General features: G+C 40.3%; 2 protein-coding genes across 2 annotated transcripts; both read right to left on the reverse strand.

Moving 5' to 3' along the window:
• Positions 1-8227: 8227 nt before the first annotated feature.
• Positions 8228-13647, reverse strand: LOC120306013 (retinol dehydrogenase 14-like). The gene is made up of 2 exons (XM_039338555.1): positions 12682-13647; positions 8228-9260 (listed from the first exon to the last, which is right to left on the reverse strand). Exons 1-2 carry the CDS (start codon positions 13057-13059, stop codon positions 8643-8645), a joined length of 996 nt encoding a protein of 331 aa, XP_039194489.1. The 5' UTR covers positions 13060-13647; the 3' UTR covers positions 8228-8642.
• A 4715-nt stretch (positions 13648-18362) lies between these two features.
• On the reverse strand, positions 18363-26496 carry LOC120306012 (cytosolic 5'-nucleotidase 1B-like). The gene is made up of 6 exons (XM_039338553.1): positions 26149-26496; positions 25586-25753; positions 22356-22485; positions 21172-21294; positions 19964-20148; positions 18363-18986 (listed from the first exon to the last, which is right to left on the reverse strand). Exons 1-6 carry the CDS (start codon positions 26302-26304, stop codon positions 18624-18626), a joined length of 1125 nt encoding a protein of 374 aa, XP_039194487.1. The 5' UTR covers positions 26305-26496; the 3' UTR covers positions 18363-18623.
• Positions 26497-27388: the final 892 nt, after the last annotated feature.

A 27388-nucleotide genomic window follows, 5' to 3' on the forward strand; every position in this document is an offset into this window, starting at 1 on the left:
GAGAAAGGAACCAACATGATAAGAGAATTGGAAAGAAGTAGGGAATTAGCTTAATCTTAAGAAATAAGGATTGAGCCAAGCTATCCAGACTCAGGCTCTGGATATCTATGAGACCACCTCTACTTTTGCCTATCTAATGAGATCAGAAAGCAAGAGCTTGCTGAGACTCTGTTTTTTGAGGAAATTCCATCTACAAAGACCTGGAGCTGACGTTTCTCAGTAATAGTCCTGTCAGGGAATTGCTTTCCTCCAGATGTCTCATCATGTCCCCAAAAGCCCAGAAAGACTAGTCTTTTTAGTAATGCATTTGGGTGTGTGGAGATTTGGGGATAGACAAATCATAACCCATTGGATCATTGCTTCAGAGAAAGAGAATGACCAAGGGAAGGAAAAGTAGAGGGAGAGGGAACAAATTCTGACTTCCTGCTAACTTGACTGTGGCTGACCACCCTCCAGCAGCAAAGGTTAAAACCAGTGTAGCCAGCCTTCAGAGGGCTAGGGTGATCTCCAGCAGCCAAAGGAGGGTTCTCTGGCGAACTAGGTGGGATGGATGTACTGAATTCCAGGTGATGGTGTGACAGCACTGAAGCAACCACAAATTTGCCAAATTTCAATCCCACATGAGGAGTCATGGATCCCAGATATTGGATGTATTCTGTAAGTTAGTCCATTTGAGGTAGCGTGGGTCAAAAATTGTGGCCTTAAGATACACAGTTTTCCCGGTTAAAGGTTACAAACATGAGGGTTTCAGTGGCATGTAGACTGAGAAATGTCACTGTTATAGTACTTTGGTGGGTGGTTAAGGTGCTGATGTGTTTTGGCATACTATGAACTATTTAGCCCAGGGCAAAAAAAAAAGCACATCACAATTATATTCTTAATGAGCAAATATGAAACAATTCACTCTATTTAGAAATTCAAAGGTAGACTATTAATATAGTCAATACATGAGGGAGTTGCATACCAAAAGTCTCTGGGGTTTCCCTGATATGTGCTCAGAGACCACTCTCCCACAATATGTCACATAGTCTGCTTTGGAGCACCCCAGCTACATCCCAAAGAGGATAGCATTCCCCATTTATGGAGGAGAGTAACAGACCTGCCATGTTGAGTCCTAATCTTATTAAGGATTGACCAGTTCTTACAGGGTAGATTAAATCCTTTCGGTTCAGCTGTAAACCAGGGAATGTTGTGACACTCTGAAGGAGCAACAGAGGACCATACTTGTGTTGAGGCCTAAAGCAGATTTAAATTGTTATCTAGCAAATTTCTAGCTGTCCTAATTAGGTGTAGGAGAAGACCAGGCTGAGCCTGAGGGAGGAGTCAAACGCATCATAAGTCATGAGTCCCTGCTTGTTGCAAGAAATCTAAGTATAGCCCGTTGTGAATGCATCTCTTATCTCCCATACAGTTCCCTTGACCATTAGTTGGTTGGATTTTTGTAGAGAGCTTAAGCTTGCAATAAATCTTTATGCTCATTTCAACTGCCTGAATCTCCTGATTTCCCTGGCGCCTGACAATATGTCTGGAGTGAAGCCTGTTGTTTATAGCATCAATGATATTACTAATTGTTTTCTTATACGCTCTATTTCTCTTGTAGATGTGGTGGACTGTCTAGAGCAGGGCTTTTCAACCGGTGGTATGCTACCACTTGTGGTACTTTGCCACATGGCAGGTGGTACAAAATTGCCAGCCAAATGTAACAGGGGAGGGGAATGAGCGGAAGGGAGCCAAGCCTGAGGGAAAGGCAGCTGCAGCTGTACCACTGTCTGGGCTCTGCAGAAGCCCCAGGAGCCGGCAGGGCTCCAGCTGATTGACTCCAGCTGATTGGCGCTTACAGAAGCAGCTCTGAGCTGGAGATGAACTGAAGAAAAAGGGGGTGGGGGAAGAAAGGAGAGGCTATAAAAGAAGGTGGTTTGGGTGGGAGAAGGGGAAAAAGACAACAGGAAAGGTATAATCCCTTTAAACAAATGTAATTAGTTTTACCCCCTTTAATTGAGTCTGTGGCTTTTAGAAAGTTTTCTTTGAAGGTAAACAGGTTTAATTTAAAGTTAAAGCTTTTCGCAATTGCCGGAGCCTTTTAGTCTAGAATTGCAACATTGTGATACGCCTGAGGCAGCTTAAAGAGAAAAAAAAACGGAGTTTGTGTTTCTTTATTTTCTTGCTTTGCACTTGATTCCTGGGTATTTAAGGGTACAGGGAAGGGGGGAATGCATTCTTACTACACTGGGGAAGAGCTCAGAAGGGCAAACCAGCTAGCTCAGGAGTCTACAAACATAGCAACTTTAAGACCTGTGGACTTCAACTCCCAGAATTCCTCAACTAGCCATGAGGGCTGAAGAATTCTGGGAGTTGAAGTCCACAAGTCTTAAAAGTGCCAAGTTTGACGACCCCTGAACTAGCTGGTAGTGGTGCATATTAATAAATATGGATAAATTCATTATACATTTGTCAGTGTAAAGGAAAAGTGATTCAGCAAAGGAACAGCCACCAAAGAAATTAAAACTGGTACTTTTTTACTTTTTTCTACAGTTTGTAATATTTTATTAGATTATAGAATAAAATACAAAAATACAAAAGCAAATAGTAGGACATGGTGGGGAGGAAAAAGGGGGAAAAGTGAGGGGGAGAAGGGGAAAAGAATATACTTCCTTTGTTGCAGTAGAAGGAAGCATTAACATTGAACCTCAACTTTTTACTTTTCCATATTATAAACTAGCCATTTCTATAACAACAACTGAATCTAATCAGTAAAACACCAAATCCCACCCCCTTTTTTTTAGTCATCAAGTTTTTGACACCTTGCTAAGCACTGGTGGTACTCAAATATTGTCATGTCCTAAAAGTGGTACAATCTGTGAAAAGGTTGAAAAGCCCTGGTCTAGAGGCTATAGGAACTTAGTAACGCAGATACCTAAGTGTCTGGCTATGGCTGATTAGTGTTTGTGTGCACACACATAATAGCATTTTTTAAGTAACCTAAAAGAGGAAACATGTTGTCATTGAAGTGGTTGGGACACAATACAGAAAGAACTTCCGAATAGAAGATAATGAAGCTAAATACTAGAGAAGTTGGAAGCTCTCATTCACTGGGGGGGTGGTTAATGGAAGCTAGTTAGACACTTATGGGCGGGGGGGGGGAATTCAAGGTTCTGATTTCATGTTTAAAGTCCTTCATGATATAAATCCTGGCTATATAAGAGATTGCTTATCACCAATTATTTATGCACTCAAGTAGGCTGAATATGTTCTGGGTCCCCATCAATTAAACAGGTTTATTGTACAGGACCAGAAAGCAGTCCTATTCTGTTGCAGCACCTGCTCTCTGGAATGATATTCCAAGAGATTTGTGCAGCTCCCACCCTTATGACATTCATAAACCCATTAAACACCTGATTGTTCTCACAGGCCATGTGATAAGAGTGGTTGTGAAGCTCTTGTTTAATTATATTTGGTTTATAATTGGTTGAATTGTTCTCCCAGTCAAGATCTCTTTTTATGCATTGTAATTTTCTTGTTGCCAATACATCCACAAATTCATCAAGGAATTGGGCCCCATCAAAACTGCATAAGCAAATAAATAGAATAAGCAAATAAATAGAATAGAGCTGGAAGAGACCTTGGAGGTCTTCTAGTCCAGCCCCCTGCTCAAGCAGGAGAACCTATACCATCTCAGACAAAGTGACTGTCTAGTCTCTTCTTAAAAATCTCCAGTGATGGAGCACCCACAATTTCTAGAGGCAAGCTGTTCCACTGGTTAATTGTCCTCACTGTCAGAAAGTTTCTCCTTAATTCCAGGTTGCTTCTCTTTGTTCAGTTTCCAACCATTGTTTCTTGTCCTTCCCTCTCGTGCTTTGGTGAATGTGACCTTCTTATTTGTGGCAGCCCCTCAAATACTGAAATACTGCTATCATGTCTCCCCTATTTCTTCTTTTCTTTAGGCTAGCCAAACCCAAGTTCTGTAGCTGTTTTCAGGTTTTAGTCTCCAGGCCTTTGATCATCTTAAATAAATGTTTTAATTTTGCCCTGAACAGAGGATTACTGAAAGGCTTATGAAGCCCTTCCAGTTCTATACTGTAGTTCTACAAAAGTAAGCTGTTATCCCATATTAATATGGGAAAACAAACTGAAACTCTTTCTCAGCACAATGGAATGAAATCTGGAGGCAAGTTAGTAGGTCAGGAAAGAATAAAACAGTATCTATTTTCACTGTAACTAGAATAAGGTCTTGGCAGTATGTGCTTTCAATGTGCTTTTTCAGTTAGAAAAGAGATCAAATGTTCTAGGTGGGGTAGACTTTCTTAGTTAAAAAGGAGCAGAGGAAGTAATCAGGTTATAACATGAAAGCAGCTGGCAGACAAAAAAAAATGGTCACAGGAAGATTTTAGGAAGAAAAAGGTTGATTATGTTTCTTGTTGAAGGGTCTGTAAAAGCTTATCACTTGAAGTATCATGTGAGCTTTAGCCTGGAGAAAATGTCAAGGAAGTCACCATGACAAAGAGAGAAGGGAAACAGAAGCACTTAAGAGCATCTTAGGCAGATTTCCACCCGGTCCCCATCCCGAAATCTTTTTCTGGCTTCAGTTACTAATCTCTTGGGATTAAAAAAAAAAAAGTCTCCCAAGCAGCTGATAGTTGGGTTGTTCTCCTCAGAAAGTGAAAATGAAAACAATCTGAACATTGTATTTGCTTATATATTTTCTCCTGGTTTTTTTTTAAACAAAACTACTGTACATAACAGAAAAAAAGCAGAATAGTATTCTGATGGCTTGGTCCCCAAAAAAGTGATTATTTTTTTTGTTTTGGCTCTAATGAGAGGAAACCTCTCCCCCCTTTTTTTATTGTCCCCATATCAGTCATATTTTTCCTCCCCTGCCCCCTTCACACTGGGAGAAATCTTTTAAAACTTTTGTCTTCTGTTACAACTCTCTGGCACACCAGGGCACTACCAACTTCCCTATTCTTCCCATCACCCCACTTAAGTTTTTGAGAGATACATGATGCTGCTTCGGCCCCATTCCTATCCCATAGCTGAAGCAACGAAGAGCTGTCTTAGTTCTTCCAAACTGGAAGTGTTTTTCTTTGCTTGATATAAAAGATAAACATAGGTTGTTCTGGGAGAAACTTGAGGATGACACAACTAGCAACGGCAATCTCCTCAGCTTCAGTTGTCCTGGCAAGTTGCTATGCATCCACAGCCATCTTGAATCTGACTATGAAAGGTTAGACATCTGTTTTTTTTTTTCTTGTTACACTATCAAACTTCCACTTCATTGCTAGGGACAGCAAAGAATCCTGTTATTTGGTGTGGATGCATGCTTTACAGTGCTCACATCTTGCATCCAATCTAACATCTTTCATTGGTGCACACTTCCACAGCCAGGTTTTGTTTGGAAGAACTCAACACCTTTTCATACCCCCTAACTCTACATGAGGGATCTGAAGGAAAGATAAGCAGAGGCCAAACCAGAGAACTCTGTGCCTCTATCAGTGTTTCTCAACCTTGACAATTTTAAGGCATGTGGACTTCAACTCCCAGAATTCCACAGCCAGCATTGCTCTAGATGTCTTTCCCTGTGTTTCTTCTGAATCATCTTTGGATTAATTCCCTCGCCCCCCCCCCCCCGGTCCCACAGCTGTAAATGTTTGTATGATCTTTCTAGCACAGAGGTCCCCAACCTTGGCAACTTTAAGACTTGTGGACTTCAACTCCCAGAATTCCTCAGCCAGCTTAGCATACACACAAATATACACACCTTCAGGGACTCCCCCCCCCTCAAACTAGATAGCCCAAAATCTCAATAGCTTTTTTAATTTTAAAAATTACCTCAGCTATCTTTTTATTACCACATTTGTGTCTTGTATGAAATATCCCTCAAATCATTCTTTTTTCATATGACATTTTTACTGTAGTATTCTGTCCCTGTCTCTCAGACACAAGGCTGCTGACTGGAAAGGTACAAAGCTTCTCTTTTAAATGAGGAAACAGAATGCTGTCATGTTGATATATTTTATTTCAAATAGAACTGTATTCACGAAAATGTACATTGTATGAATTAAAGCAAAAATGAATTATGTGAAATATTAACTGCTCTGCATGGCAGAGATTAACTGATGCAAATCAACATAATTAACTGTATTTTGAATAAGGTGCTTATTATACATACAGTATATATATATATATATATATGTTTTGTATGTGCAAATGTATTTCATTTCTGCTCCTCTGAACCAGAGGTCCCCAACCTTTTGGGCACCAGGGACCGGTTCCGCAGAGAAAGGTTTTTCCATGGACCGAAGAGTGTGTTGTTTTGTGTGCTGCCTGCATCCCACGGATGGGGCTTTGCTTGTTTGTGCAGACCGGTTACTGGCATGATGTGGCCCGGTACTGGTCCACGGACTGGGGGTTGGGGACCCCTGCTCTAAACCAATTCAGAAAGCAAATTTTCCCTTCAAAGACTGCGGGAGAGAGGTTTCGTACTATGATAAAGCCCTAGGAATCACTTATACTCAAAAGCACTACATCTTTTGAGACTTAATCTTTGGAGTGCATTCAGTTTCATTGCAGAAGTTCTTCACAGCCCTGCCAAATGGAGATATGCCAGTTCCAACCACAGTCCATGGCCACTTCCTCCAGCTATGCTTAACAGTCCTCTTTTACATTTATGCATTGGGAGGCATTCTTTGTGGTTTACGAAAGGTAGTTTCTGCAGAATTATTTATGCAGTTGATAATTAAATGCATTTGGACCAAACTCTAATGTCTAGTTTCATGGGAAAGTCCCATTTATATTTTATTACTGCACATTATTCAAAATTATATTGAAGATACTAGACCAGTGATGGCGAACCTTTTAGAGACCGAGTGCCCAAACTGCAACCCAAAACCCACTCATTGGGTGCCAGGGTGGGTGTGGCCCATTGGGTAGATGTGGCCAATTGAGTGGGTGTGGTCAATTGGGTGGGCATGTCCCATTGGGTGGGCATGGCTGCGATGATAATGGCAGACTGGGTGGGACTAAAAAATACAATCAATCAATTCCAATTTTGTGAGATCTTTTTTTTCCTACAAGAAGTTGAAATTGATTGATTGAACCCCTTTTTTTTTCACACGACGGCGGAGGCCTAAAGCGAAAAGGTTTTACAAAACCCAGCTGAAGGCCAAGGACTGGGGCAACGGTGCACGTGCCCACAGAGAGAGCTCTGCATGCCATCTGTGGCACACGTGCCATAGGTTTGCCACCACAGTACTAGACCCAACTGATAAATATCCTACTTTTTTTAAGGACATAAAAAATAAAGGAGAAAACTAAGGGAATGAAAAGATAAAAAGAAAGGAAAATAACTTCCATAGATTTTAGTGAAAGTTACTTATATAGCTTAACAGATTTGTCAATAGAGCAATTGGCCACCTTATAGCTCACTGATTCTGGATAAAGACTCCAATCTTAGAAAATATAAGTAGAAAGACTGGGTAAATTTAAACTTGGAGTATTCCTAAGAAGCTTCAAGCTTAGCTTAACCCAGCTTCAGGAGTGTACCCAAAGGGTTCTGCCCCAGACTGCTTCTGGATTCTGGCATTTGCAGATAAGGGGAAAATGGTATGCTTGAGAAATTGTATTTCTGAAATAATACAGGTAGACCAAAAAGGTTTATATTCCCAAGAGGAAAAAAAAAATGGGGCAACCCAGGATTTATAACAAATGCACTAAAATACACCCTCAGCAAAAAAAAAAAAAAAAAAAAAAAGGCAGGAGTAATATCTTTCAGATGCAGAAACTGTCTTCGACAACTTGGGATTGGCCTTTCTCATTAACAGTTTTAAACAGAGTGGATCCAGGAGAATTTTAAAACTTGTTGGAGAGCACATATCAGTGGCCAATAGCAAAGATCACAACAAACGAAACCATCTCCACAAGTGTTCCAATAAGCAAAGGCACCAGGGGAGGGTGTCCATTTTCCTCTCTCATTATTTATAATGGCTTTAGAAGTTTTAGAGGATAAGAATTCAGCGAGACAAATAAATGCCTGAGAATAAGAACTAAGGAGACAAATACAAGTTGAAATGCTATGCAGATTATGTAGTATTAACCACAGTCCAACTATAGAGCACTAGAAGGCTTTCATGGCAGAGCAGAAAGGCTGGCACAGGATATAGCAAGCCACATTTTCTCTTTACATTTTTTGACTAGGCTTCCTACCTAAAGCAGAAATGTAGGCCACGCTGAATGAGACATAGAAAATAGGTCTCTTTTCTTTTGTTTTAATAGAACATTGCTGCAACACATTTCAAATATAGCACCATGCACAGCTAATTCAGGTATGAAGCACTGAACTCTGAGCCCACAATTTGAAAATAGCCATTCTTTTTTTTCTTTTTTCCATTTTCACAGAAGAGTTATTTATATATCTCTCTTGAAATATATTAACATTTTCTTATACTCTAATTCTTTTAATTAAATATTACATTTTCTTTATATGGAAATTTTTGTTTAAAAAAAAATGGAAAGAATCAAGATTCGACACGGACTGCTCTGAATCCCAAAATAAGTGTCTCAAAAACCAAGGGGATAAAGTGCAAGGAACATAACGAAAGCCTCAAAAATAGCTTTGACCATTGTTTCAATAAAGTGCTTCTTCTAGGTTATTTTAATAATCCCACCATCACTTCACTGATATCCCACAATTTTCTTGCAATCAAGTCATCTGTAGCCTTGGGCAACAATTGCTCCTCCTTGCAGTCTCCAAAATATTTCCCAGATATACCCTCTATGTCAGGAGAAGCGGCCAGATAAACAATGGTCTGGGCTCCTTCTGATGGAGACTTGAAAAATGCCCAAGATACCAAACTGAAAAGGGGCTTGGCTAATAAAGGAATATGTATATACCTACCTAGATTTGTTCTGACCATACCAGGATGTAATACATTCACAGTGACACCTGTGTTTTCTATGCGTCGGGCTAATTCCCTGCTAAACAATATGTTGGCCAGTTTACTTCGACTATAAGCAAAGCTTTTGTTATAACTTAATTCACTGTTTAAGTCATCAAAGTTGATTTCTCCATATTTGTAAAGCTTGGAGGATACCACAACAATCCTGCTGGGAGCAGAACTTTTTAGAAGACCCAGGAGAAGATTTGTGAGCAAAAAGTGACCTAAGTGATTGACGCCAAACTGCATCTCAAAACCATCCTCTGTCTTCATATAAGGACACTGGAATATCCCAGCATTGTTGATCAGAACATCCAGCCTTGGTTCTTCCTATATGAGAGAAAGGGAGAGAGAGATTAAAATCTTGTCTTCTAAAGAAAAAAAACAATGAAATATTAATATTCCATGTTCACAAAGCATTTTGGTTCTTCTTTTTTTTAAAAAAAATTCTACTTGCACAATTTTGAAAGACTGTCAAACTTAAACAAATAGTTCCTGAGAGAGAAAAAAGCACATCTAAAGAAAATCATGCACCACAACACAAAAGGAACATAGCCAATCCTTACAGCTTCATGATTATCTGATTCTTATGTGCTTTTTTAAGACACACACACACACACACACACACAATTTGTTAAAATTATAATGCATCTTTTCTTCAGCAATTCACATGGAGATCTTCTTATTGCCACAGCAACAACCTTGTGAGATTGGCTGAGTGAGGAACAGCAACAGTCTCCAAATCATCGAACAGTCTCAACGTTTCCATAGATGAAGACTATCTGGAACCTGTGTTCTCATGCTGGCTGCAGGTACTAGTGTATGGATTAGGAATGGGTGGCCATCCAGATGTTACAATTCCCTGAAATCCTAGCCACCAAAGCCATGATGAGCTTTACTGTTAAGCAACACTTATGAGGCTCATAAGTTTGTGACTGCAGCATTCCTCCCTATTAGTTATGCTAGTTAGATTCAGGAAGAATTACAGTACAGCAGCTATAGGAAGTGGGCACAAGTTCTCCATTTCTGCAAGAGGATAAAATCTATGATTAGCTGAACTTCTATCAAACAAGCACAGGCAAACCCAACATTGCTCGCATATATATTTACTAAATATTTTTGTAATTCTCTTCATGTCTGGAGATCAAAACATTCCTACATTTTAATCTGACACACAGTCTTCTATTTGAATAAGATAATTTAAAAATAAAACACCCTCCTCTGTTTCTTAAGATACAAAGATAATTTTACGTCTCACAATTTGAGTACAAAAGAAGCCAAGAAACCTGAAGGACCAGCCTATCTACCTCATCTACCCAATTTTAAATCAATAGATTGTGACTGTCTTAATTTTATAACATCAAAGTAGCGCTTGAGGTTATGGGGCATTCAATTGTTCAAGATCATCTTCTTAGCTAGTCTGCATTTCAGGCCTCACATCCTATCCTCACCAGTTAAAACACTCTGCAGTGCTAATATTCATGCTGGAAAGGCTTTTCATTGCTTGTTCAGCAATGTTTGGGGAAAAGAACCCAGTCTCTTGATGTTGCATGCTCCCAGTGGAAAATCACAACTAATTTTAGTCTACCAACTTGTATACACACAATGCACCATACATGTTGATATCCTTTTCCACATCTGCTGCATATTAATTCCCATAAGCTAAAGTGGTTTCTCTGGAGATACTAGGGGAAGGATCTGTCTACATCAGCAAAGCATACACTGTCTCTGAGCAATCCACAGACATATCCTTCCTTACTGCAGCTCACAGGTGAGGAGGGGATGATAAACAAAGCTGATTTGCGCTGATGAAGAGGCTGGATAAAACATGGATCTTTAAAATCCAACATAAAGGATCCTCCCAATTTCACATTTTTTATGTAGCACCTATCAGAATCCAATATTAAAAAGTAAAATGGATGCATTATTGCCTAGTACATTTTAACTATCATGGATCTATTTTCAGCATCATCATGCTGCAAAAATATGAATGTAAAGAACGAATCCTCTTAATGTAACATGCTTTTTTGGAGTATATAAGCAATTAGTATCACATTTCAGACAATTTCCATCTACAAGCAATGAGTCATCTCAACCAGAGTTGACTATTTAAAGTGCCACCTGTAAGAGCTGGTTCACAAGCTATTAGGATGGTCACTAGGCGTTTTCAAAACAACAGGTGCAGACAAGTCTTTACATAGGAAGCAAACAAGAAAAAGAAATGAAAGCAGAACTAGTTTATATTTTGCCTATGTACAGACTTCTCATGCAAAAGTGCTCACTGGAATTATTGTATTGTTATTTAACATACTTCATAATAAATGTTACTAATCAGAATTTAGACACTTGTTTTAGGAGTAACTGCTTCAACTAGAGGCTACTACTAGAAGCCAGACATCATCTGGTGCAAAAATGTAGTTCTATGGCATGGACCCTCATAAATCTACACACTTTTTCATACAATCTTCAGGAAGACTCCATCATGTTGAATGCAATGTCTATAATGAACCATCACAAATATGGATCTGAAACTACCCAACAATGACATAAAAACACCGTGGAACTGTTTTTGTTATGACTCATTGTATACAGATGGATGTAATCTTGATTTGTCAGCTTTAAGTTCAGCTCATATAAAATAAGGCAAAAAACCTAGGTTCTATATTTCGTATACACAGGTTTGCACTACTGAGTTACCTCAGTGAGGTCATGTAGATCAAATGGATTGTTGATGATCCATCCTGCCAAAAATGGTCATATCATGACTGTCAGGGTTCCATATATGTAGGCAGATGTGTTGTTATCTGCTTGTGGTTTCATGTGGTTAACATGTTTTTATGTCACAGCAGTGTCAACAGTGTGAGATCAATATTGGCTCGCAGCTTGAGATATTTAATGGGATGGGGACTAAAAGATTCCATGTAAGAAAATCATGTGGATTTATGCCTCCCGTATATATTTGTGCCATGCTGCTAGAACCTGCATATGATATTTATGACAATGATTGCTGCTTATGTGCTGAACCTGCTCATGATTTTATGGGGATTAGATGAAAAAATTATAAACCACAATGAGATTCAAGGATACAAGCTGCAAATGCCTCCCAAATCTTCTGATCTGTGACAAGACAATGCACAGAGCTGATATTGTCTATGACTTTGTTATGGTCATAACTGAACCTATGTAAAAATGTGAATGATGAAGAACCATTTTCCAGATTCCTATATTACATATGGCAGGACCAAAAATAATCAGAGACAATTGTTAGCATGCATGCTGTGTGGAAACTCCACGAAGCCCTGCAAAAAATCACGTGAACCCATATTTTTCTGTCAACGGATTAGCCTAAAATGGCCTGACCTATTTTAGGGTGCACTAGGTTATTTACAGGCATAATCTATTCAGGTTTCAGGTGAATCCCATGTAAAAGCCATAACGAACGAGAAGACCTATGTTTGGTTCCAAGGGCTGCAATGCAGACCCTTGACTAGTATAACCTGCTGCAGAAGAAATGTTGAGGCCTCGGCCACGCGCCAGAATGAAACGGGCGAGGGTGTTCTTCACCTTCCAGGCTCACGAGATGTTGCAGCAGGATCCTGTTCGTCTCATACACGAAGGATTCCAGGCCCCGCTTTGTGTCAGAGGAAACCAATTTTTGCACTCCCCCGGGGCTTAAATGTGTATTTCCTGGAGCAGGGAGAGTACTCAAGGGGTTAAAATCCTCCCCCCCTCTGCTCTCACCCAACCGTACCTTCAGCACCTGCTGGCAGAAGCTGCGCACGGAGCGGAGCGAAGCCAAGTCGAGCTCGTGCACCACCAACTCCCCGCGGCACTCGCCGCCGCCGCGCGAGCAGAGGCCCACTTCGGCGCGGAGCTCGCGGGCAGCCTCCTCCGCGCGGCCGCAGTCCCGGCAGGCCATGATGACCCTCGCGCCTTGCCGTAGGAGCTCGGCCGCCGTGGCCCGCCCCAAGCCGCTGTTGGCTCCGGTGATGATGGCAGTCTTGCCCTCCATCGGGCGGCCAACCGGCATCCTCAGCGCAACTTTTCTGGCCACCGAAGAGAAGCACCGCGCGATGAAAAGCAACCCTCCCCCCAGAGCGGCGGCCAGGAGGATCCCAGCCGCGGCCATCGCCTAGAGCCCCAGGCTGGACTGGATTGGGCGCGAGCTAGGCCGACCGAGGGATCACTCAGAGTTACGACCCAATGACATCGCGCGGCGGGCGGGGGGCAAGGAACCTCCGGGAGTTGGGTAGGTTGGCCGGCTCGTCTCGCTTGGCATTCTGGGAAATATAGTTAGCGGGCGCGAAGTCGGGATTCGATTTTTACCTGTCGCTCACCCTGCTGCGTCCTGATTGGCTTTTTCTTTTTTTCTTTTTTTTACATGTAATATTTGTCATTATTAGGCAAATAAATGAGCCCAAATGAATGTCATCTTGCTTTAGACAAGTTGCACCGGTGCAAAAAGAAACGGGGTTTATTTGTTAGACTTATATCAACAAAAGAGGAAATTAATTTGCTTAGTTGAAACGTTTATGCTTTTATCAGTGTCTACAGTTATGAATGGTCCTTATAATTTGGTATTCCTTCAGGTTCAACTTCCTTCTGACCTGTTTAAATCTAATTTCCACTAGCTTACACATGTTTTCTTCTGTACTATGTGTAGAGGATAACACTATGTATCTGACGAACTGGATTCTGTTCTACAGTTTATGATATAATAAAATTATAGTGTTTAAAATTGCCAGCAGATTCTTCTTTTCTGTTTGCAGCATAAACATAGAAAGATTAAATTATTCACATCTAGTTCCCTGTTTGATTTAGGATCTCCAGTATAATTACTTAAAGGAGAACAAATTCCAGATGCCTGCATTCAATTGTTTTAGAGTGAGGAAGGTCATCTTAAGCAGATACACTTTTACCATTTGGGATATGTTTTATTTAATAAGTATTGTTGGAAATTCAACCAAAGACATGTATACTTGTGTATCTATATGTACATTTATATGTAATCACATCCTCTGAAATTTCATTTAATAAACTAGTTGGGCAGAAACAATCCTATTGAGGGATATCCATTAGATTGAAAAGTATGCATCATGAAAATTTCTGTCATTTGAATGATGTCATGAAACAAATTACATCATTTTGTCAGTTCTAATGTCATGAAAGGTACTAATTGCTGCAGATGATGTAATTTGTGTCATATAGAGGGTGTGAATAATATCATTTAGATTACTTTCTAATGAAGTTGTCAAATGGTGGTCAGGATAGGAGCTGATACAGTCACAGGGACAGCACTTAAAGAAATGAGGGAGTTTATTCTAAACACTGCCAAACAAAGCTTTTAATCATGTATTTCTACTGTCCAGTATCTGAAATCTCTTAAATATGACACAGTCTCTTCTGGTCTTTCCATGTGTTCATAACACACCAGGATTTTCATCCTGGTTTGCTTCCTGCCTTCCAGAATCTCTGGACTTGTAAGCTCCACTTCATTCCACGTTTTCCAAGTGATATCTCTCCAGCAGCATCTGCAATTTTAAAAAACCCCTTTGCTGCTTTCTTTTATATCCTATATCTAGGACATACATGTGCCAGTCTACAAGTACCTTCCAACATTTCTCTCTACCTGCCTATGTGCTTATAGGTCTTGTGCTAAGTCATCTGTCTATAAAAACCTATGACATGGGCACAGACCCAACCCCTTTTCTTTAGCCGGGCTCTTCAACCTGCTTCAGTTGCCATTGTGCTAATGAGATAGATTTCAGGAGAAATCTGATGTGTTGTATGCAATATTTGTTGTGGCAAAATCAAGATTTCACTGTAATGCCTTTGGATAACAACTTTAAACAACAGCCCAGGATTGTTATAAATGCAGTGGAAAAAGAATAGTAACAAGACTATATAGAATCACTTAGATAAGATGACCAGTCTAGAAATGTTAAATAGTAAATATAGCAGTGTTGTTGTGAACCATTCCCGACTCCTTGCCAATCTCACTTTTAATTTATAATATCAGTGGTAGATTCTCTAGGAGGGATGTCAGAAGCAGCAGTATGTAGCCTTTGGTTGTGGCTGAACACCCCCCCCCCCATGCATATATCTTTTATCTCAAAGCAAGATCTTGCCAGGGATGTCATGTTCCTGCTCACTAAGCAGAATGAGATTCCCCTCAACCTCTCCTTTTCCAAGACTAAAGGCTTTTTTTTTTAAGAAACAGAGAGCTCTTGTATGGGAGGAAAGAAAACAAAATGTGTGCTGATGTAGAAGGTAAAAACTGAGATATCAAATTTAAGCTTGGAGGTTTTTTTTTTTTTAAAAGAGCAAGAACAAGAAAAATTAAATCAAAAAGGAAATATTGCTTGGATAAACACTGGCAAGTGACTAGTTAATCTTGCATTCTTCTTTATTTTTCTGCTTGCTAGTCAAAGTTATTATTGAAATTTATTTTACCTATATAAGTTCAATTATATGTGTATCCTGGGATAATTAATTAATTACCATTTTTAGAGCTGCCCATCTCAAATTTATAATTATGTTAAAGAAAATATAAAAGTATGAATACAGAAAAACAGACACACACATGTAGAAAGAGTAGCTGGAACAAAACCAGTCTCCTCAATCACAAATCAACATAACCAATGTATAGGCTCAGCCTCATCTCCTGACCCCTGGGCTCTGTGTCACAGAATCATTAGCCATCCATCATAGCCTGTAATTTATATATTTACTTATTTGTATCCCATCTTTATTATTTTTAAAAATAATTCAAAGTAGCAAAAATATCCATCACACTTTCCTCCTCCTATTTTCCCCATAACAACAATCCTGTGAGGTGGGTTGGGCTGAGAGAGAGAATAACTGGCCAAAATCACCCAGGTGGTTTTCATGGCTAAGAGTGGATTTCAACTCACAGCCTCCTGCTTTCTAGCCGGACACCTTAACCACTAGTTTATCACTGAGTTTATATGTTTAGTAGTACTATCTTGACATTTTCAGTAATCATTTGTAGAGCTACATCTTTATCGTTTATCTTTATCACTAACATTCTTTTTAGCTAGAAGCTCTAATAATGTATACTTCTCCAATGTTCTTGGTTAGAAGATTGAAAAAAAGACTTTTAAAGAACAACATGTAAAAGCCCTTAAATTTCTGTCAATAGGTGGGATTTTGGATTGTTTGCTTGCTCCTTATTTTTGAACTCCATGGAAAATATGGAGAACACAAGTTAAACATTATCAATTTATCATGGATCTCACTCTTGTATCAAGCATGGCAATACAAATATTAGAAAATCCTTATTCCTTTGGGAGAGATTATGGCCACGTCATGTAGGATGAACACGTCTGAATCATTTGGTACAGAAATCCTGTGCTTAGCCTAATTTTAGCAGACCTTTCCTTGTCATAGAATTTCTCAAATTTCTTTTCATCCTGAACCGTAATGCATGTACTGAAATAGAGGGAGAAATACAATGTCTTTTCTATCTTTTGTTACAATAAAAATGTTAATAATTATTCATTAGAAATTCTATTCTTTCATTGATTATAGAAAAACAATATACAGAGTTTAATTCTGTAAGATAATTGGTTAAAAATTTGGACATTCTTTTATAAAAAGTTCTTATGTAGAAAAATACTGAACATTTAGATTTTATTAAGGTGGGAAAGTAGTTTTAAGCAGAGGAGGTTTGCTTACAAGTAACAATAACTGACACTTTCAGTCCGTTCACATGATCATTGAGTAGGATAAATAATGTAATACATTTAAGAAAGCAAAGGGCTTTCTTAAATAAAGCCATGTCTGATTCCATTGTGTGGAAACCCTAAATTGGGGTGGTTTGATCATAGAGAGAATGGAGATCAAAATGTAAAACAAACCAGAAGAGCAAATGGATAATATATGAAACAATCTATGGAGGCAATGGAATCAAATAATTTGCAAGGATAGAGAGGTAGGGAATACTATCATGGTATAGACTAGCATTACCTTTATTTTATTTTGTTATGCGCTTAATTTGTTTTCTTTTAACTGGTATCTGTGTTCTGCAAACAGTTGTGCAACTTACTGTGAAAGGAAATAGCACAATGGATATATATATTTATGTATGTATTATCAAAGTGGATCTAGTTTTGAATCCTGCAACAGTCAAATGCAGTCATAAATATGAAGCTGGAGTAGTATCAGTTTAAACATTCCTTTGGCAGTATGCTTTTAAATTCTTATTGTTTTTCTCTTGCCAATGGAATTGGTACTAGGGCTTCAGATCCCACAAAAATACACAAACTCTTAAAAAACGTATAGATGGTTCTGCATTTGTAGATGTTCCTATTAATTCTATAGGTTACTTTTCTATTATTTTGGAAGGCGTTGGACAGTAAATTTTTAGTTTGTGCCAAGATTATGGCTGTAACAGGCTTTTACAAGGCAAAACGTAGTGTTTGAAAAACTCTTGAGGTTATTAGTTTTCAGAAAAACTGGACTTACATATCCAATTGCTGTAACTTGGGAAGAACTAATAATCAGCAAAATGCAACCATCACCACTCTCAGTATCTGTAAATGAAGAAAAGTGTTCACCATGGCCTGCTCATATATCCTTCCAAGGCAGATTCCATCAAACTCTAGTCAGAAAAATTACAGCCAGATAGTATACAGAGCAGAAATGTTCTTATCCTAGATCGCTGAGAATTTTCTGCCCTACTTTCTCATTAATTTGTTTGATAGGGCCAAAGAACTTTACTTGCAAGTTCTCCTATGTGGTGAAAGGATAGTGACAGGAGCCAAAACATATGCTACCACATTCATTAAATGGCAATTATGTTAACCTAAATGTTCTGAAGTTTAAAGTAAAGCAATATGTATCTTTGTATGAATGTTATGTATGCAGGAATGTATAGGGTAGTGATGGCAAACTTTTAGGGCTTGGCGCATCAAAAATACAGAACATGCCTGACTTGACTGCGGGCACGTCACACCTTATCCACTATTGAATGTGGCCTCTATTGGGAGCCTATAGGGTCTGACAGATTACATCCAACAATGCAGTATCTAGTTAGTAGGCAACATAGTTTCCTGATCCCATCTGACTTTTAAAATGTATTCATCATGTATCTATCCATCTCTCATCTGTCTGTCTGTTAATCTGCCACACTGTAAAGCAAAATACAAGCTTCTCATAACATTTTTGCAATAGTACGTTGGGGCTCACTGGCATCAGCTAGGGCACGCTGGGGGCACGTTCACCTTTGGCAAGTGGGTGTTTTGTGATTGGCCATATCAGAGGGCAGCCGTTTTTTCTTTTTTTTTTGAAGAGGAGAGCTTTCCATTGCAGTCTTTTTCTGGGTATGTTCACAAAAGTTCAAATGTGCCCCCAGCTTTATAGGTTGTTTGCCTCTGCAACAACATAAGCCAAATTTCACAAAAACTGATATATCTTATGGGCAATTGTTTATTAAATTCTGCTCTGCGCTGTACAAATTTCATAGCTTTATTTCCTGACATTAAATAAGTCGGAGTTAGAAATATTGTCTAAAAACAAATATGCTTTGGAGCATTTAAAGCATTTTATTATTTATACAAGAATGTGAATATCAAAATGTGCCCCCCACTCCCTAATAAATCCCATCAATATAGCCCTTATACAAACCCACACGTGGAATCTAACAGCAAATTTAGGGCAAGGTAAATGGAACTAATTTTGGGCTGGGTTCTCTTTCAGTTTGGACTTGTGATACTTCTGTCCAATGCCATATGGTACGTGTGCGGCAATAGTACCCAGCTGCTGTGCTCCTTCTATGTGAAACATCTGATCGTCAAAGAAAATGTGAGGTCTGATTTTTGCCAAGATTGGACCCTTGGGTGCCCCTGCAAGGAAGAGGGCTTCATCAACTTGCACTCCCCAGCTGCGAAGGGTCTTCAGCACTCTGGCTCCAGAGCTGGCAGCACTCCTGGCTGTCACCAGATAAGTCCTGACTGGCGAGTCCAACCGTTCGTTCTTGAGGTAGAACTTCTTCTGAAGTCTTCCAAGGTCTTCCAGGAAACATTTCAAAGGACCCTAAAGGTGCAAAATATGACAAATACATTTAGAACTCTACACCATTTTTCCCTTAAAGAAAGGCAGGATTGCTGGTCGTTAATGGGACTTACAGTGCATTTTAAACTTGTTGACTGCAGCACATATGCAGAGATCTGTCTAGATGCAAGAACTTCCTTTGTAATTTCAATCCAGGGGCCAATTCCATGACGGCAAAGGCTTTATTTAAAAAACCCTCCATAAAATAAGGGTGCATAATGTGTCAGAATCCAGCATCACCCTGAATTTTATTTATTTATCAATAGGAGAATTATTTATTTATCAATAGAAGAAATGGCAATCCATGGCTACACATGACTTTCAGCTCATGGAGTTTTCTCAAATGCACCATCCAATTTTAGCAGCCAATTGCTAAACTGACAGTAACATTTTTGTCTTTTTATCTTTAAGCACAAATGTCATTATGATTCTGTATATTTTAAAAATTATTACTCATTACTCATGTTACTTTGCTATAGTAGGCCATTATAAGATCCTTTGAACTGGTTATAAATATTTAAATAACATAAATAATGAACAAAGCTGCTTTATGGAGCTCTTAAAGCTTAATAAATATTTTGAGCAAGGAGCACATATTTAAATCAAAACAGGGACAGATTCCTAATTCCTTTTCAGAAAAAAAATCTTAAAATTCTGTTTTCCTTGGAACCTGAAAGCAGACCTCTGATATGAGATGTTTTACAATTATTTTCTTTTAATATTTTAAAAAGTATATATAGGATTGATTTACAAACAAGGAAGAATAGCTTTGGTGACCAATGAAACAAAAGTTTGTTTCAAACCACCCAATAGCCAAAATTCTCTAGGCAGTTTACCAGAAAACACATTAAAAGACACAATATGAATAAAAACCTATCTACTGTATATAATCAATATACAGAATGAAAAAACAGGAAATATTATAAGAACTAAGAAAACGGAGAAGGTGGCCATTTTACCTGTGCCAGAGGTGTGTTCTCATGGATCTTCTCATGCTCAAAAAATCTATCCAGGCCATGTTCTTTCACAATGATTTCAGACTCATCAGAAAAAAGAACGGCATCTCCATCAAAGGCTACTCGGAGTTGTTTATCATCATAAGGCACATTTTTATTTCCAGAAAATAAAGTGGCAGAAGCAATTCCTGCAGAAATATTACAGAAACAATTCAGGATGCATTCTACTAAAGCTCAAGGCCAGTTTAATGTATATTTCCAAAATATACAAAATTGTCAGTTAGTTATGTGAGCAAAATTGCAAGATCTAATAATTTTCTGCCTTTCTCATAGACAACTAAAGTTGCCATTATGAATATGCTTATTTAGACTAAGTCTGTGATGGTGAACCTATGGCACATGTGCCACAGGTGGCACGCAGAGCCCTCTCTGTGGGCACGCGTGCCATTGCCCCAGTCCTAGGCCTGCAGCTGGGTTTTAGAAAACCTATTCGCTTTAGGCCTCTGCCGCTGTGTGCAAAAAAAAAAAGTTCAATTAATCAATCAATTTCAACTCACGGGGAAAAAAAAACATCTTGCAAAGTTGGAATTGATTGAACTTTTTAGTCCCACCCAATCTGCCGTTACCACCGCAGCCACGCCCACCCAACTGGCCATGCCCACCTGGCACCCGACGATACATGTGGGTTTTGGGTTGCAGTTCGGGCACTCGGTCTCTAAAAGGTTTGCCATCACTGGACTAAGTTAAATGGAACACATTTTTTTTCTTCTGTTCAATTTTGTCCATTTCTTGGAGACTGTACAAGTCCCTGCAGTTTTCTTGGCATGGTTTTTCAGAAGCTGTTTGCCACTGTCTCCTAAGGTTGAATAAAGTGACTGGCCCAAGGTGACCCAGCTGGCTTTGTGCTCAAAGTGGGACTTGAACTCGCAATCTCATTTCTAGATTGGTGTCTTAACCACTACAAAAAATCCAGTACACTTTGAGATAGAAGACACAGCTGCATTACCTTATTAAACTATTCTCAGGTATGTAACATCAAACCCATGTTTTTAAATTTCTAATTAAGGTTTTGATTTTGATAACCAAAAATTTCCATTTTTTTAAATTAACAAATCTAAGTTGATCCAGTTAAAGATTTTATTGAAAGTGCAAATAATTCATCAATACATTGCTTAGCGCTCAATCAAATCAAAGAAAAATCCAATCCAAACCTGCTTCTATGGCTTCCTGGACTTTTTCAGAGTCAGCAGAAAGATACAGATTGGTAAGGTATCCTTTCAGGTACCCGATCGGACTCTTTCCTCCAGTCATACAGAAACGTTCAATTAGAAGACCTAGATATTAAGAGAAGAAAAATTCTCTGTCCCAACTCATGCAGAAAAACTCTTGCTTGTTGCTGTCATTTATGCAATTGTTCATAGGGTAGTTGTGCTCCAGTTAAAAAACAATTAGAATCTACTTTAAATTTCAATAACTTGATGTTATATTTATGTGCAATATGTCTGAAATCTTTCTAGCTGCACAATGCTAAAAGAAATCAGCTGAAAAAAAGCAGACATTTCTTCTGGAAAGAATGCATTTTCACCTAGGTTGGAAAATCTCTCTCTGTGTGGATTCTACTCAATGTTTCAAGGGAAAAACTATTTTCCTCCAGACTGATATTTTGTTAATATAATTACCTAGCAGTATAATCCTGGAGTGGTAGTGCTGGCATAGAAAGGGTCATGAACTTCCTAAATGTGGAATAGAATACATTTCTAGGCAGAAGACTGAGCTGCAACCAGTGTCTTGATGCAGTTGTATAGCTCTGCTTTTAAGTATAGGAACAGGCCACATATAGCTGGCCAGCATACCTTTTATGGCTCAGAGTAATTAGGATTAGATGTCTGAGCTCTATTTTTGCATTTTGGGCTTGAAAGGCAAAGCTCCAACTTTTCTAGCTCCATGACTGGCAGCGGTGGGGGGCTGGTTTCACAGTGCAACCTAAATCTTGTGCATGTGCAAAGGAAACTTCAAGCACTCACCCATTGCTTGCACGGCCCAGTTTCCAACAAGTTGCAGACCAAAGGTTGGAGACCCCTGGCCTAAAAGATAAGCTGGTCTCAAAAGAACCGGTTTCTCCTTACTTTGGGATATGACCTTTGACATGCTACCTAAGTCTCATGAAACTCTTTGGCCAACAGGAACTTCATACAACGGTGCACTGTCCCACATTACATCAACTCTATGCAGTGCCATCAAATCCTTATCTCACAGCTCTGCTTTTCACACAAAAGGAACAGCAACGAATCAAGCGCCCTTAGTGTTTTACTCTTAGAATTCTACAGCATACCGAAAGGTGAAAGATGTCACAGTAGCCTAGTCAAATGCATAGACAACCAGACTTCAGACTCACCGTAGTGGTTAATGCTGTTGATAAGTCTCACTCCCACCTGGGCATGGTTATTAGTCATGAGCACAATATCAAACAGCTCTTCATCATCAGGATATAGTTCACGAAGTCGTGCATTGACATGTTCCACCGCCTGTGAGGAACAAGTGGATAAACACACACATTATCTCATTATGTTGGTTTTCATCAAAAGGCCTGGGTAGAATATGTAAGGCTACACCTAGAAGATCCACGCACTTACCAGTCTACCCTGCCTATGATTTCACTTCTTGACCTCTCTTCAGAATCTGCTAGGACTTGCTGAAGATGTATCAAACCCATGTCTCTTCCTTTAACCACTATAGTAATTAAGATGCTCAGGAACATAAATAGGGATGGCTTGACTAAAAGAAGTGAGCTGGACGCCCAAGCAGCAGTAGCGTGATGTACAGCAAGTGACAACCAGTGTTGGACATAAATGATCTGTCCAGTGTCCCTTAGGATAGCTTGTTCTCCAAGCACACAGAGGAAAGTGATCCATTTGCATTACTGAAGACTCAGTTACTAGTATGATTAATTTCAGCACCTGGAATGGGTGGAGGGTATAATGTTGCCCTTTGCCTTAGGCAATAAAAGTTACTTGAAGATTCCCTTGACAACTCTATATTGTATGCATAGAGGGAAAGTGACTCATCAGCATTTCAGTTACAAGTCTTTCTCAGCCTTACCTGGAGAAACAGGAAGCTGGATATTAAAAACTTGCCTGATCTGCTTCAGCAGAGTTTCTCAGCTTCTGTCATCATCTATTTTCCGTTTTTCCCCCAAACTAATAGTATAATCCCCTTGATGAAAAGGGAAGCTTTGTTAAGGGAATTAAACTATTAGTTAGGGGGAAAAGCAGAGCTTTTTATAGCTCTAATTCAGGGGTCTTCAAACTTGGCCATTTTATGACTTGTGGATTTCAACTCCCAGAATTCCTCAGCCAGGCAAGGGCCAGGTTTAAAGACCCCAGCTCTAATTTATAGAGCTATAAATTAGCTAGGTTCCAGTTGGATGAAATAACCAGGAAAAGGCTCAGTGAAACAGCATAATTATTTGCATGGTAAATAGGTTCACAACTGAGTATCTTCAGCCACTGTAAGTGTAGATCAGCGGTGTCAAACTGCCGGTCCGCGGCTAGTTGCATCATGCAGAGGCTGCACCCATCCCAGCTCTGGCAATGCGAAAAAAGTCGTGATACATCACGAGACATCACGTGACACGGTGAGTTTGACACTCGTGGTGTAGCTATATTGAGTTAAATGGAACACTATCCCAGTTTAGTTTGAATTATTATTTTTTTATGCTCCTAAATAAGAGGGCTGTGCAGAAGGGTGAAAATGATGCAGTGGCTCAAATTAGGGTACATACTGAGAAATGAAGGGAAAAGGAAGTGTTGATAATGAATAGGTGAGAAGTTGGAAAGAAAATGGCAGTAGGAAATGTCTCTTCTAGCCAGCGATGGAAGCTTTCTACACTGAAGAAGTTGAGGGAACACCAAATAGGGAATGTTTTACAACTCACCCCATATTTTTACACAACAGTTTCTAGCAGATCATAAAGGAGGAAGTAAAGTACTGAGGAGGTTTTATAGGAAGAAAAAACAGCAACAACTCTGCTCAATAAGCAGCCTCTTTTGATGGAATGTTGAGGACACAAAATTAAGCAATAAAATCCTTTTAAATTACAGGAGCTGGCAAATTTCTAACAAGTAACTTTGCCAACTCAGATGGTCTTTTTACCCATGTTTGAGTGCTGCCACACAAACATTGACACACAAGCTGCAGTCTAAAAAGGTTTTAAGTTCTGTTGAAATCCATGAGATTTGATGGTTACAAGAATATCTAAGAATCTCTAACATCTCTCTAAGATAGAAATCCATGCATTTTCATGCATTTCAAATATATATTGATTTAGTACAGATAGAATAATTTAATGTTTTGTTCCTTTTTTTCAGAAAACAGGAGGAGGTATAAAGGAGAAATTATGTGCAACTACTCATCCCATTTATAGCTCCAGCGACTAAGCTCTGCAAGCTGAAAAAAACCTGTTTATATTAGGGAGGACAAATAGGAAATGTCCATTATTATAAATGTACATTATGACAAAACCTCTCTGAATGTATATGTCAAAGTCTCATAGAACAGGGCTTGTCAACCAGTGGTACGGGTACCACCTGTGGTACATTGGCACCTGGCAGGTGGTATATGACCATCCTAGAAAAGTGGTAGCGGGGAAGGGGAATGAGCTGAACTTGTGGCAGCACCGCACAAGCCTGAGCGAGAGATGGCTGGAGCTGCAGGGCTGTCAGGGCTCAGCGGAAGCACCAGGATCAGTGCCATTTTCCAGCTGATTGGCGCTTCGGGGCTGTCAAGGCTCAGTGGAAATGCCAGGTTCAGCGCCAGGCTCCAGCTGGAGCCTGGCGCTGATCCTGGTGCTTCTGCTGAGCCCAGAAGAAGCACCGATCAGCTGGAATGTTGCAGCATCTCCAGGGTCTTGTGATTTACATTCAGATGCTTAGTAACTAATTCATATTTATGATGGTCACAATGTCCCAGGGTCATGTGAAGTGACCAAAACCTGCTGCAGCCACCCAGCAGACGGGAATAAAAACCAAACACCCCCTCACCCCACCCCCGCTGCCAATCCTCAACAGAAATGCTCACAACAATGGAAACCTCAGACAGGAGGAAGAGCGCCGCCGGGTGGGCAGGCAGGTGTCTTGCTCGACTGTGCCTTGGGGGGCACTTTGAACAGTCACTAAGCGAACTGTTGTAAGTCGAGGACTACCTGTACTATCACTTTTTTCCTTTTTTTTTTTGGTCATCAAGTTTTTGACACCTTGCTAGGCAACTGGTGCTACTCGGATATTGCCATATCCTAAAAGTGGTATAATGGGTGAAAAGGTTGAAAAGCCCTGTCATAGAAGAATGAACCTAGTCATTAGAAAATCTATACATATTCACTGCATCTTTTTATTTAATTGGATTTAAAGATTGTGATATCTTTGTTATTGATCAGGAAATAGCCCGTCCATTGCAAATATTGGGGCTGGCATCTCCAATGGTGTCTATCGGATGGCAGAATTATGAAATACAGTCATGTTATTGGCCATGCGCTCCAGGAGAACTAAGGACTAGAAGAGGTAAATGAAGGCAGGGAGGAGAGCATGAGATGAACAGAAAAAGATCTCCATGGAACCGAAGGGAGTTTACCTTCACAAAGGCAAAAGCAGGCCCAGGTTTCAGAGTGACGTTCTCGTTGGCCTGTTGATATTCCACATACTTTTCCAGACCTTGCTCTTCAAAAATTTTCCTTTCCTCCACCATATCAAAGAGAGCTCGGGAAGACACGGCAATGGTGATGGCATTTTGAGGCTTGGGCTGAAGGAAAGAGGGAAAAAACGAGTGAACCAAAAACAAACGGAGAAGGGAAAGTCTTGGGAGAAGTCAATACCAGTAGGAGGGGAAAAAGCGTCTGGGGGGGGGGGGAACTGGGGAGGGAACCAAGGGCCGAGGGGAAAAGGCACGCTAGGGGTCGCTCCACGGAACTCCCCCCCCCCCAGGCCAGGAGTAGGAGTGGCAGGGAGAGCAAAGCGCCCGGGGCTGAGGCATTTTAACAGCCCAGAGCGGGGAAAATGAAAAAGGAAAGCGCGCCACGGTCCCTGCCCTGGTGAGGGTCGCCGAAGTCGCCGCCCCCCTCCGCGCGCTTTGGCTCAGAATTCAGCCCCAGCGACCCTTCTCGGTGGAACCCCCCCCCTCCTGCCCGCAATACTCACGGGCCGGGGTCTCTTGGCGCTGGTGAGGCTCTCGTAGGCAATCCTCGCCGCCTCCCAGTCCATCTCGGCTCCGTCGGTTTCCGCTTGGGAGAGCTCCATTTTGCTCGCCGCCTCGCTCTTCTGAGGTTCCTCTTTGTCTGGGCTAGAGCCGCTCATAGTTGGGTTCGGCGGCTGCCGGGCAGAGAAAAAAAAATATGGATCTTCAACGAGGCCTGGAGAAGAAGCCGAGAAACCGCACCCCGCCAGGCATCCCGCGGCCCCGCCCGTTCGAGCAGGAAGCCGCACAACCGGCTCTTTTACGCCTGCAGCGGCGGAGTTTCTCTCGGGCTAGGCGCGTCTATGTATTCCTCGCTTCGCCACACCCTTTGCGCTCATGCTGCGGCTGGGCTGAGGCGGAGAAGGGGCGAGTCGCGTGAGGGGGGATCAGTCCTCAACTGAACCCCCAGGGCGACTTTCTTGGATTATTTTTTTTTTTTTGAATTTTTTAAAAAAGGAAACCTTAAATACAGGTCGTCCTTGACTTACGACCACAACGGAGCCCAACATTTATGTTTCCAAGTGAGACATTTGTTAAGTGGGATTTGCCCTATTTTATGACCTTTCTTGCCACAGTTGCTAAGTGAATCACTGCAGTTTGCAAAAGATGGATCACACATGACCCCAACCGGCATAAATATAAACCAGTTGTCCAGCATCCAAATTTTGACCACATGACTATGAGGATGCTACAACAGTTGTAAGTGTAAAAAAAAGTCATAAGTCAATTTTTTCAGTGGCGTGTAACTGAACAGTCACTAAGTGAACTTTGTAAGTTGAGGATTGCCTGTACACACAATCCATCTGAAAGAAATATAGTAGTGGTTCCTGACTGTTGGGTTGGATTAGAAAGCTTAGGAAGGAAGCAGTGAATGTCCAGTGAATGTCAACTTAGAAAATAATGGCCAATGAGTTCCATAATAGGGTTCCTGCAGGAGAATGGGAATGAAGCAGGATTTTAACTTCAGAGGCAGAAAAGGGCCTAGATAGCAATTTTCATTTTTTTTGTTTTTACCCCACTTAGATCTTATTGACTACTTCAGTTGGGAGTATATGATGGCGGCTGCTGCTGCTTTTGCTGTTGGTGTTCTTTCTGGTTGCACTTCAAAAAGCATCAAAAGAGCTGATTTCTGCCTTCAAAGAGTTTACTTACTAAATGGGATTGCTTCTGAGTGAAAAAGGTGTTTTCCAAGGGGGTTAAACC

This window comes from Crotalus tigris, unplaced genomic scaffold (assembly GCF_016545835.1).
Source record: "Crotalus tigris isolate CLP2741 ecotype Arizona unplaced genomic scaffold, ASM1654583v1 scf7180000017704.940997, whole genome shotgun sequence".
NCBI classification, from domain to species: Eukaryota; Metazoa; Chordata; class Lepidosauria; order Squamata; family Viperidae; genus Crotalus; species Crotalus tigris.

Coding starts and splice junctions, on each gene's coding strand:
- LOC120306013 (XM_039338555.1), bottom strand. CDS start 13,059: ATGGCCGCGGCTGGGATCCTCCTGGCCGCCGCTCTGGGGGGAGGGTTG. Junction 9,261..12,681: donor TCTGCCAGCAGGTGCTGAAG/GTACGGTTGGGT, acceptor TCTCTCATATAG/GAAGAACCAAGGCTGGATGT.
- LOC120306012 (XM_039338553.1), bottom strand. CDS start 26,304: ATGAGCGGCTCTAGCCCAGACAAAGAGGAACCTCAGAAGAGCGAGGCG. Junction 25,754..26,148: donor GCGCCAAGAGACCCCGGCCC/GTGAGTATTGCG, acceptor TCTTTCCTTCAG/CCCAAGCCTCAAAATGCCAT. Junction 22,486..25,585: donor CTGCTTTTGCCTTTGTGAAG/GTAAACTCCCTT, acceptor TGTTCCTCACAG/GCGGTGGAACATGTCAATGC.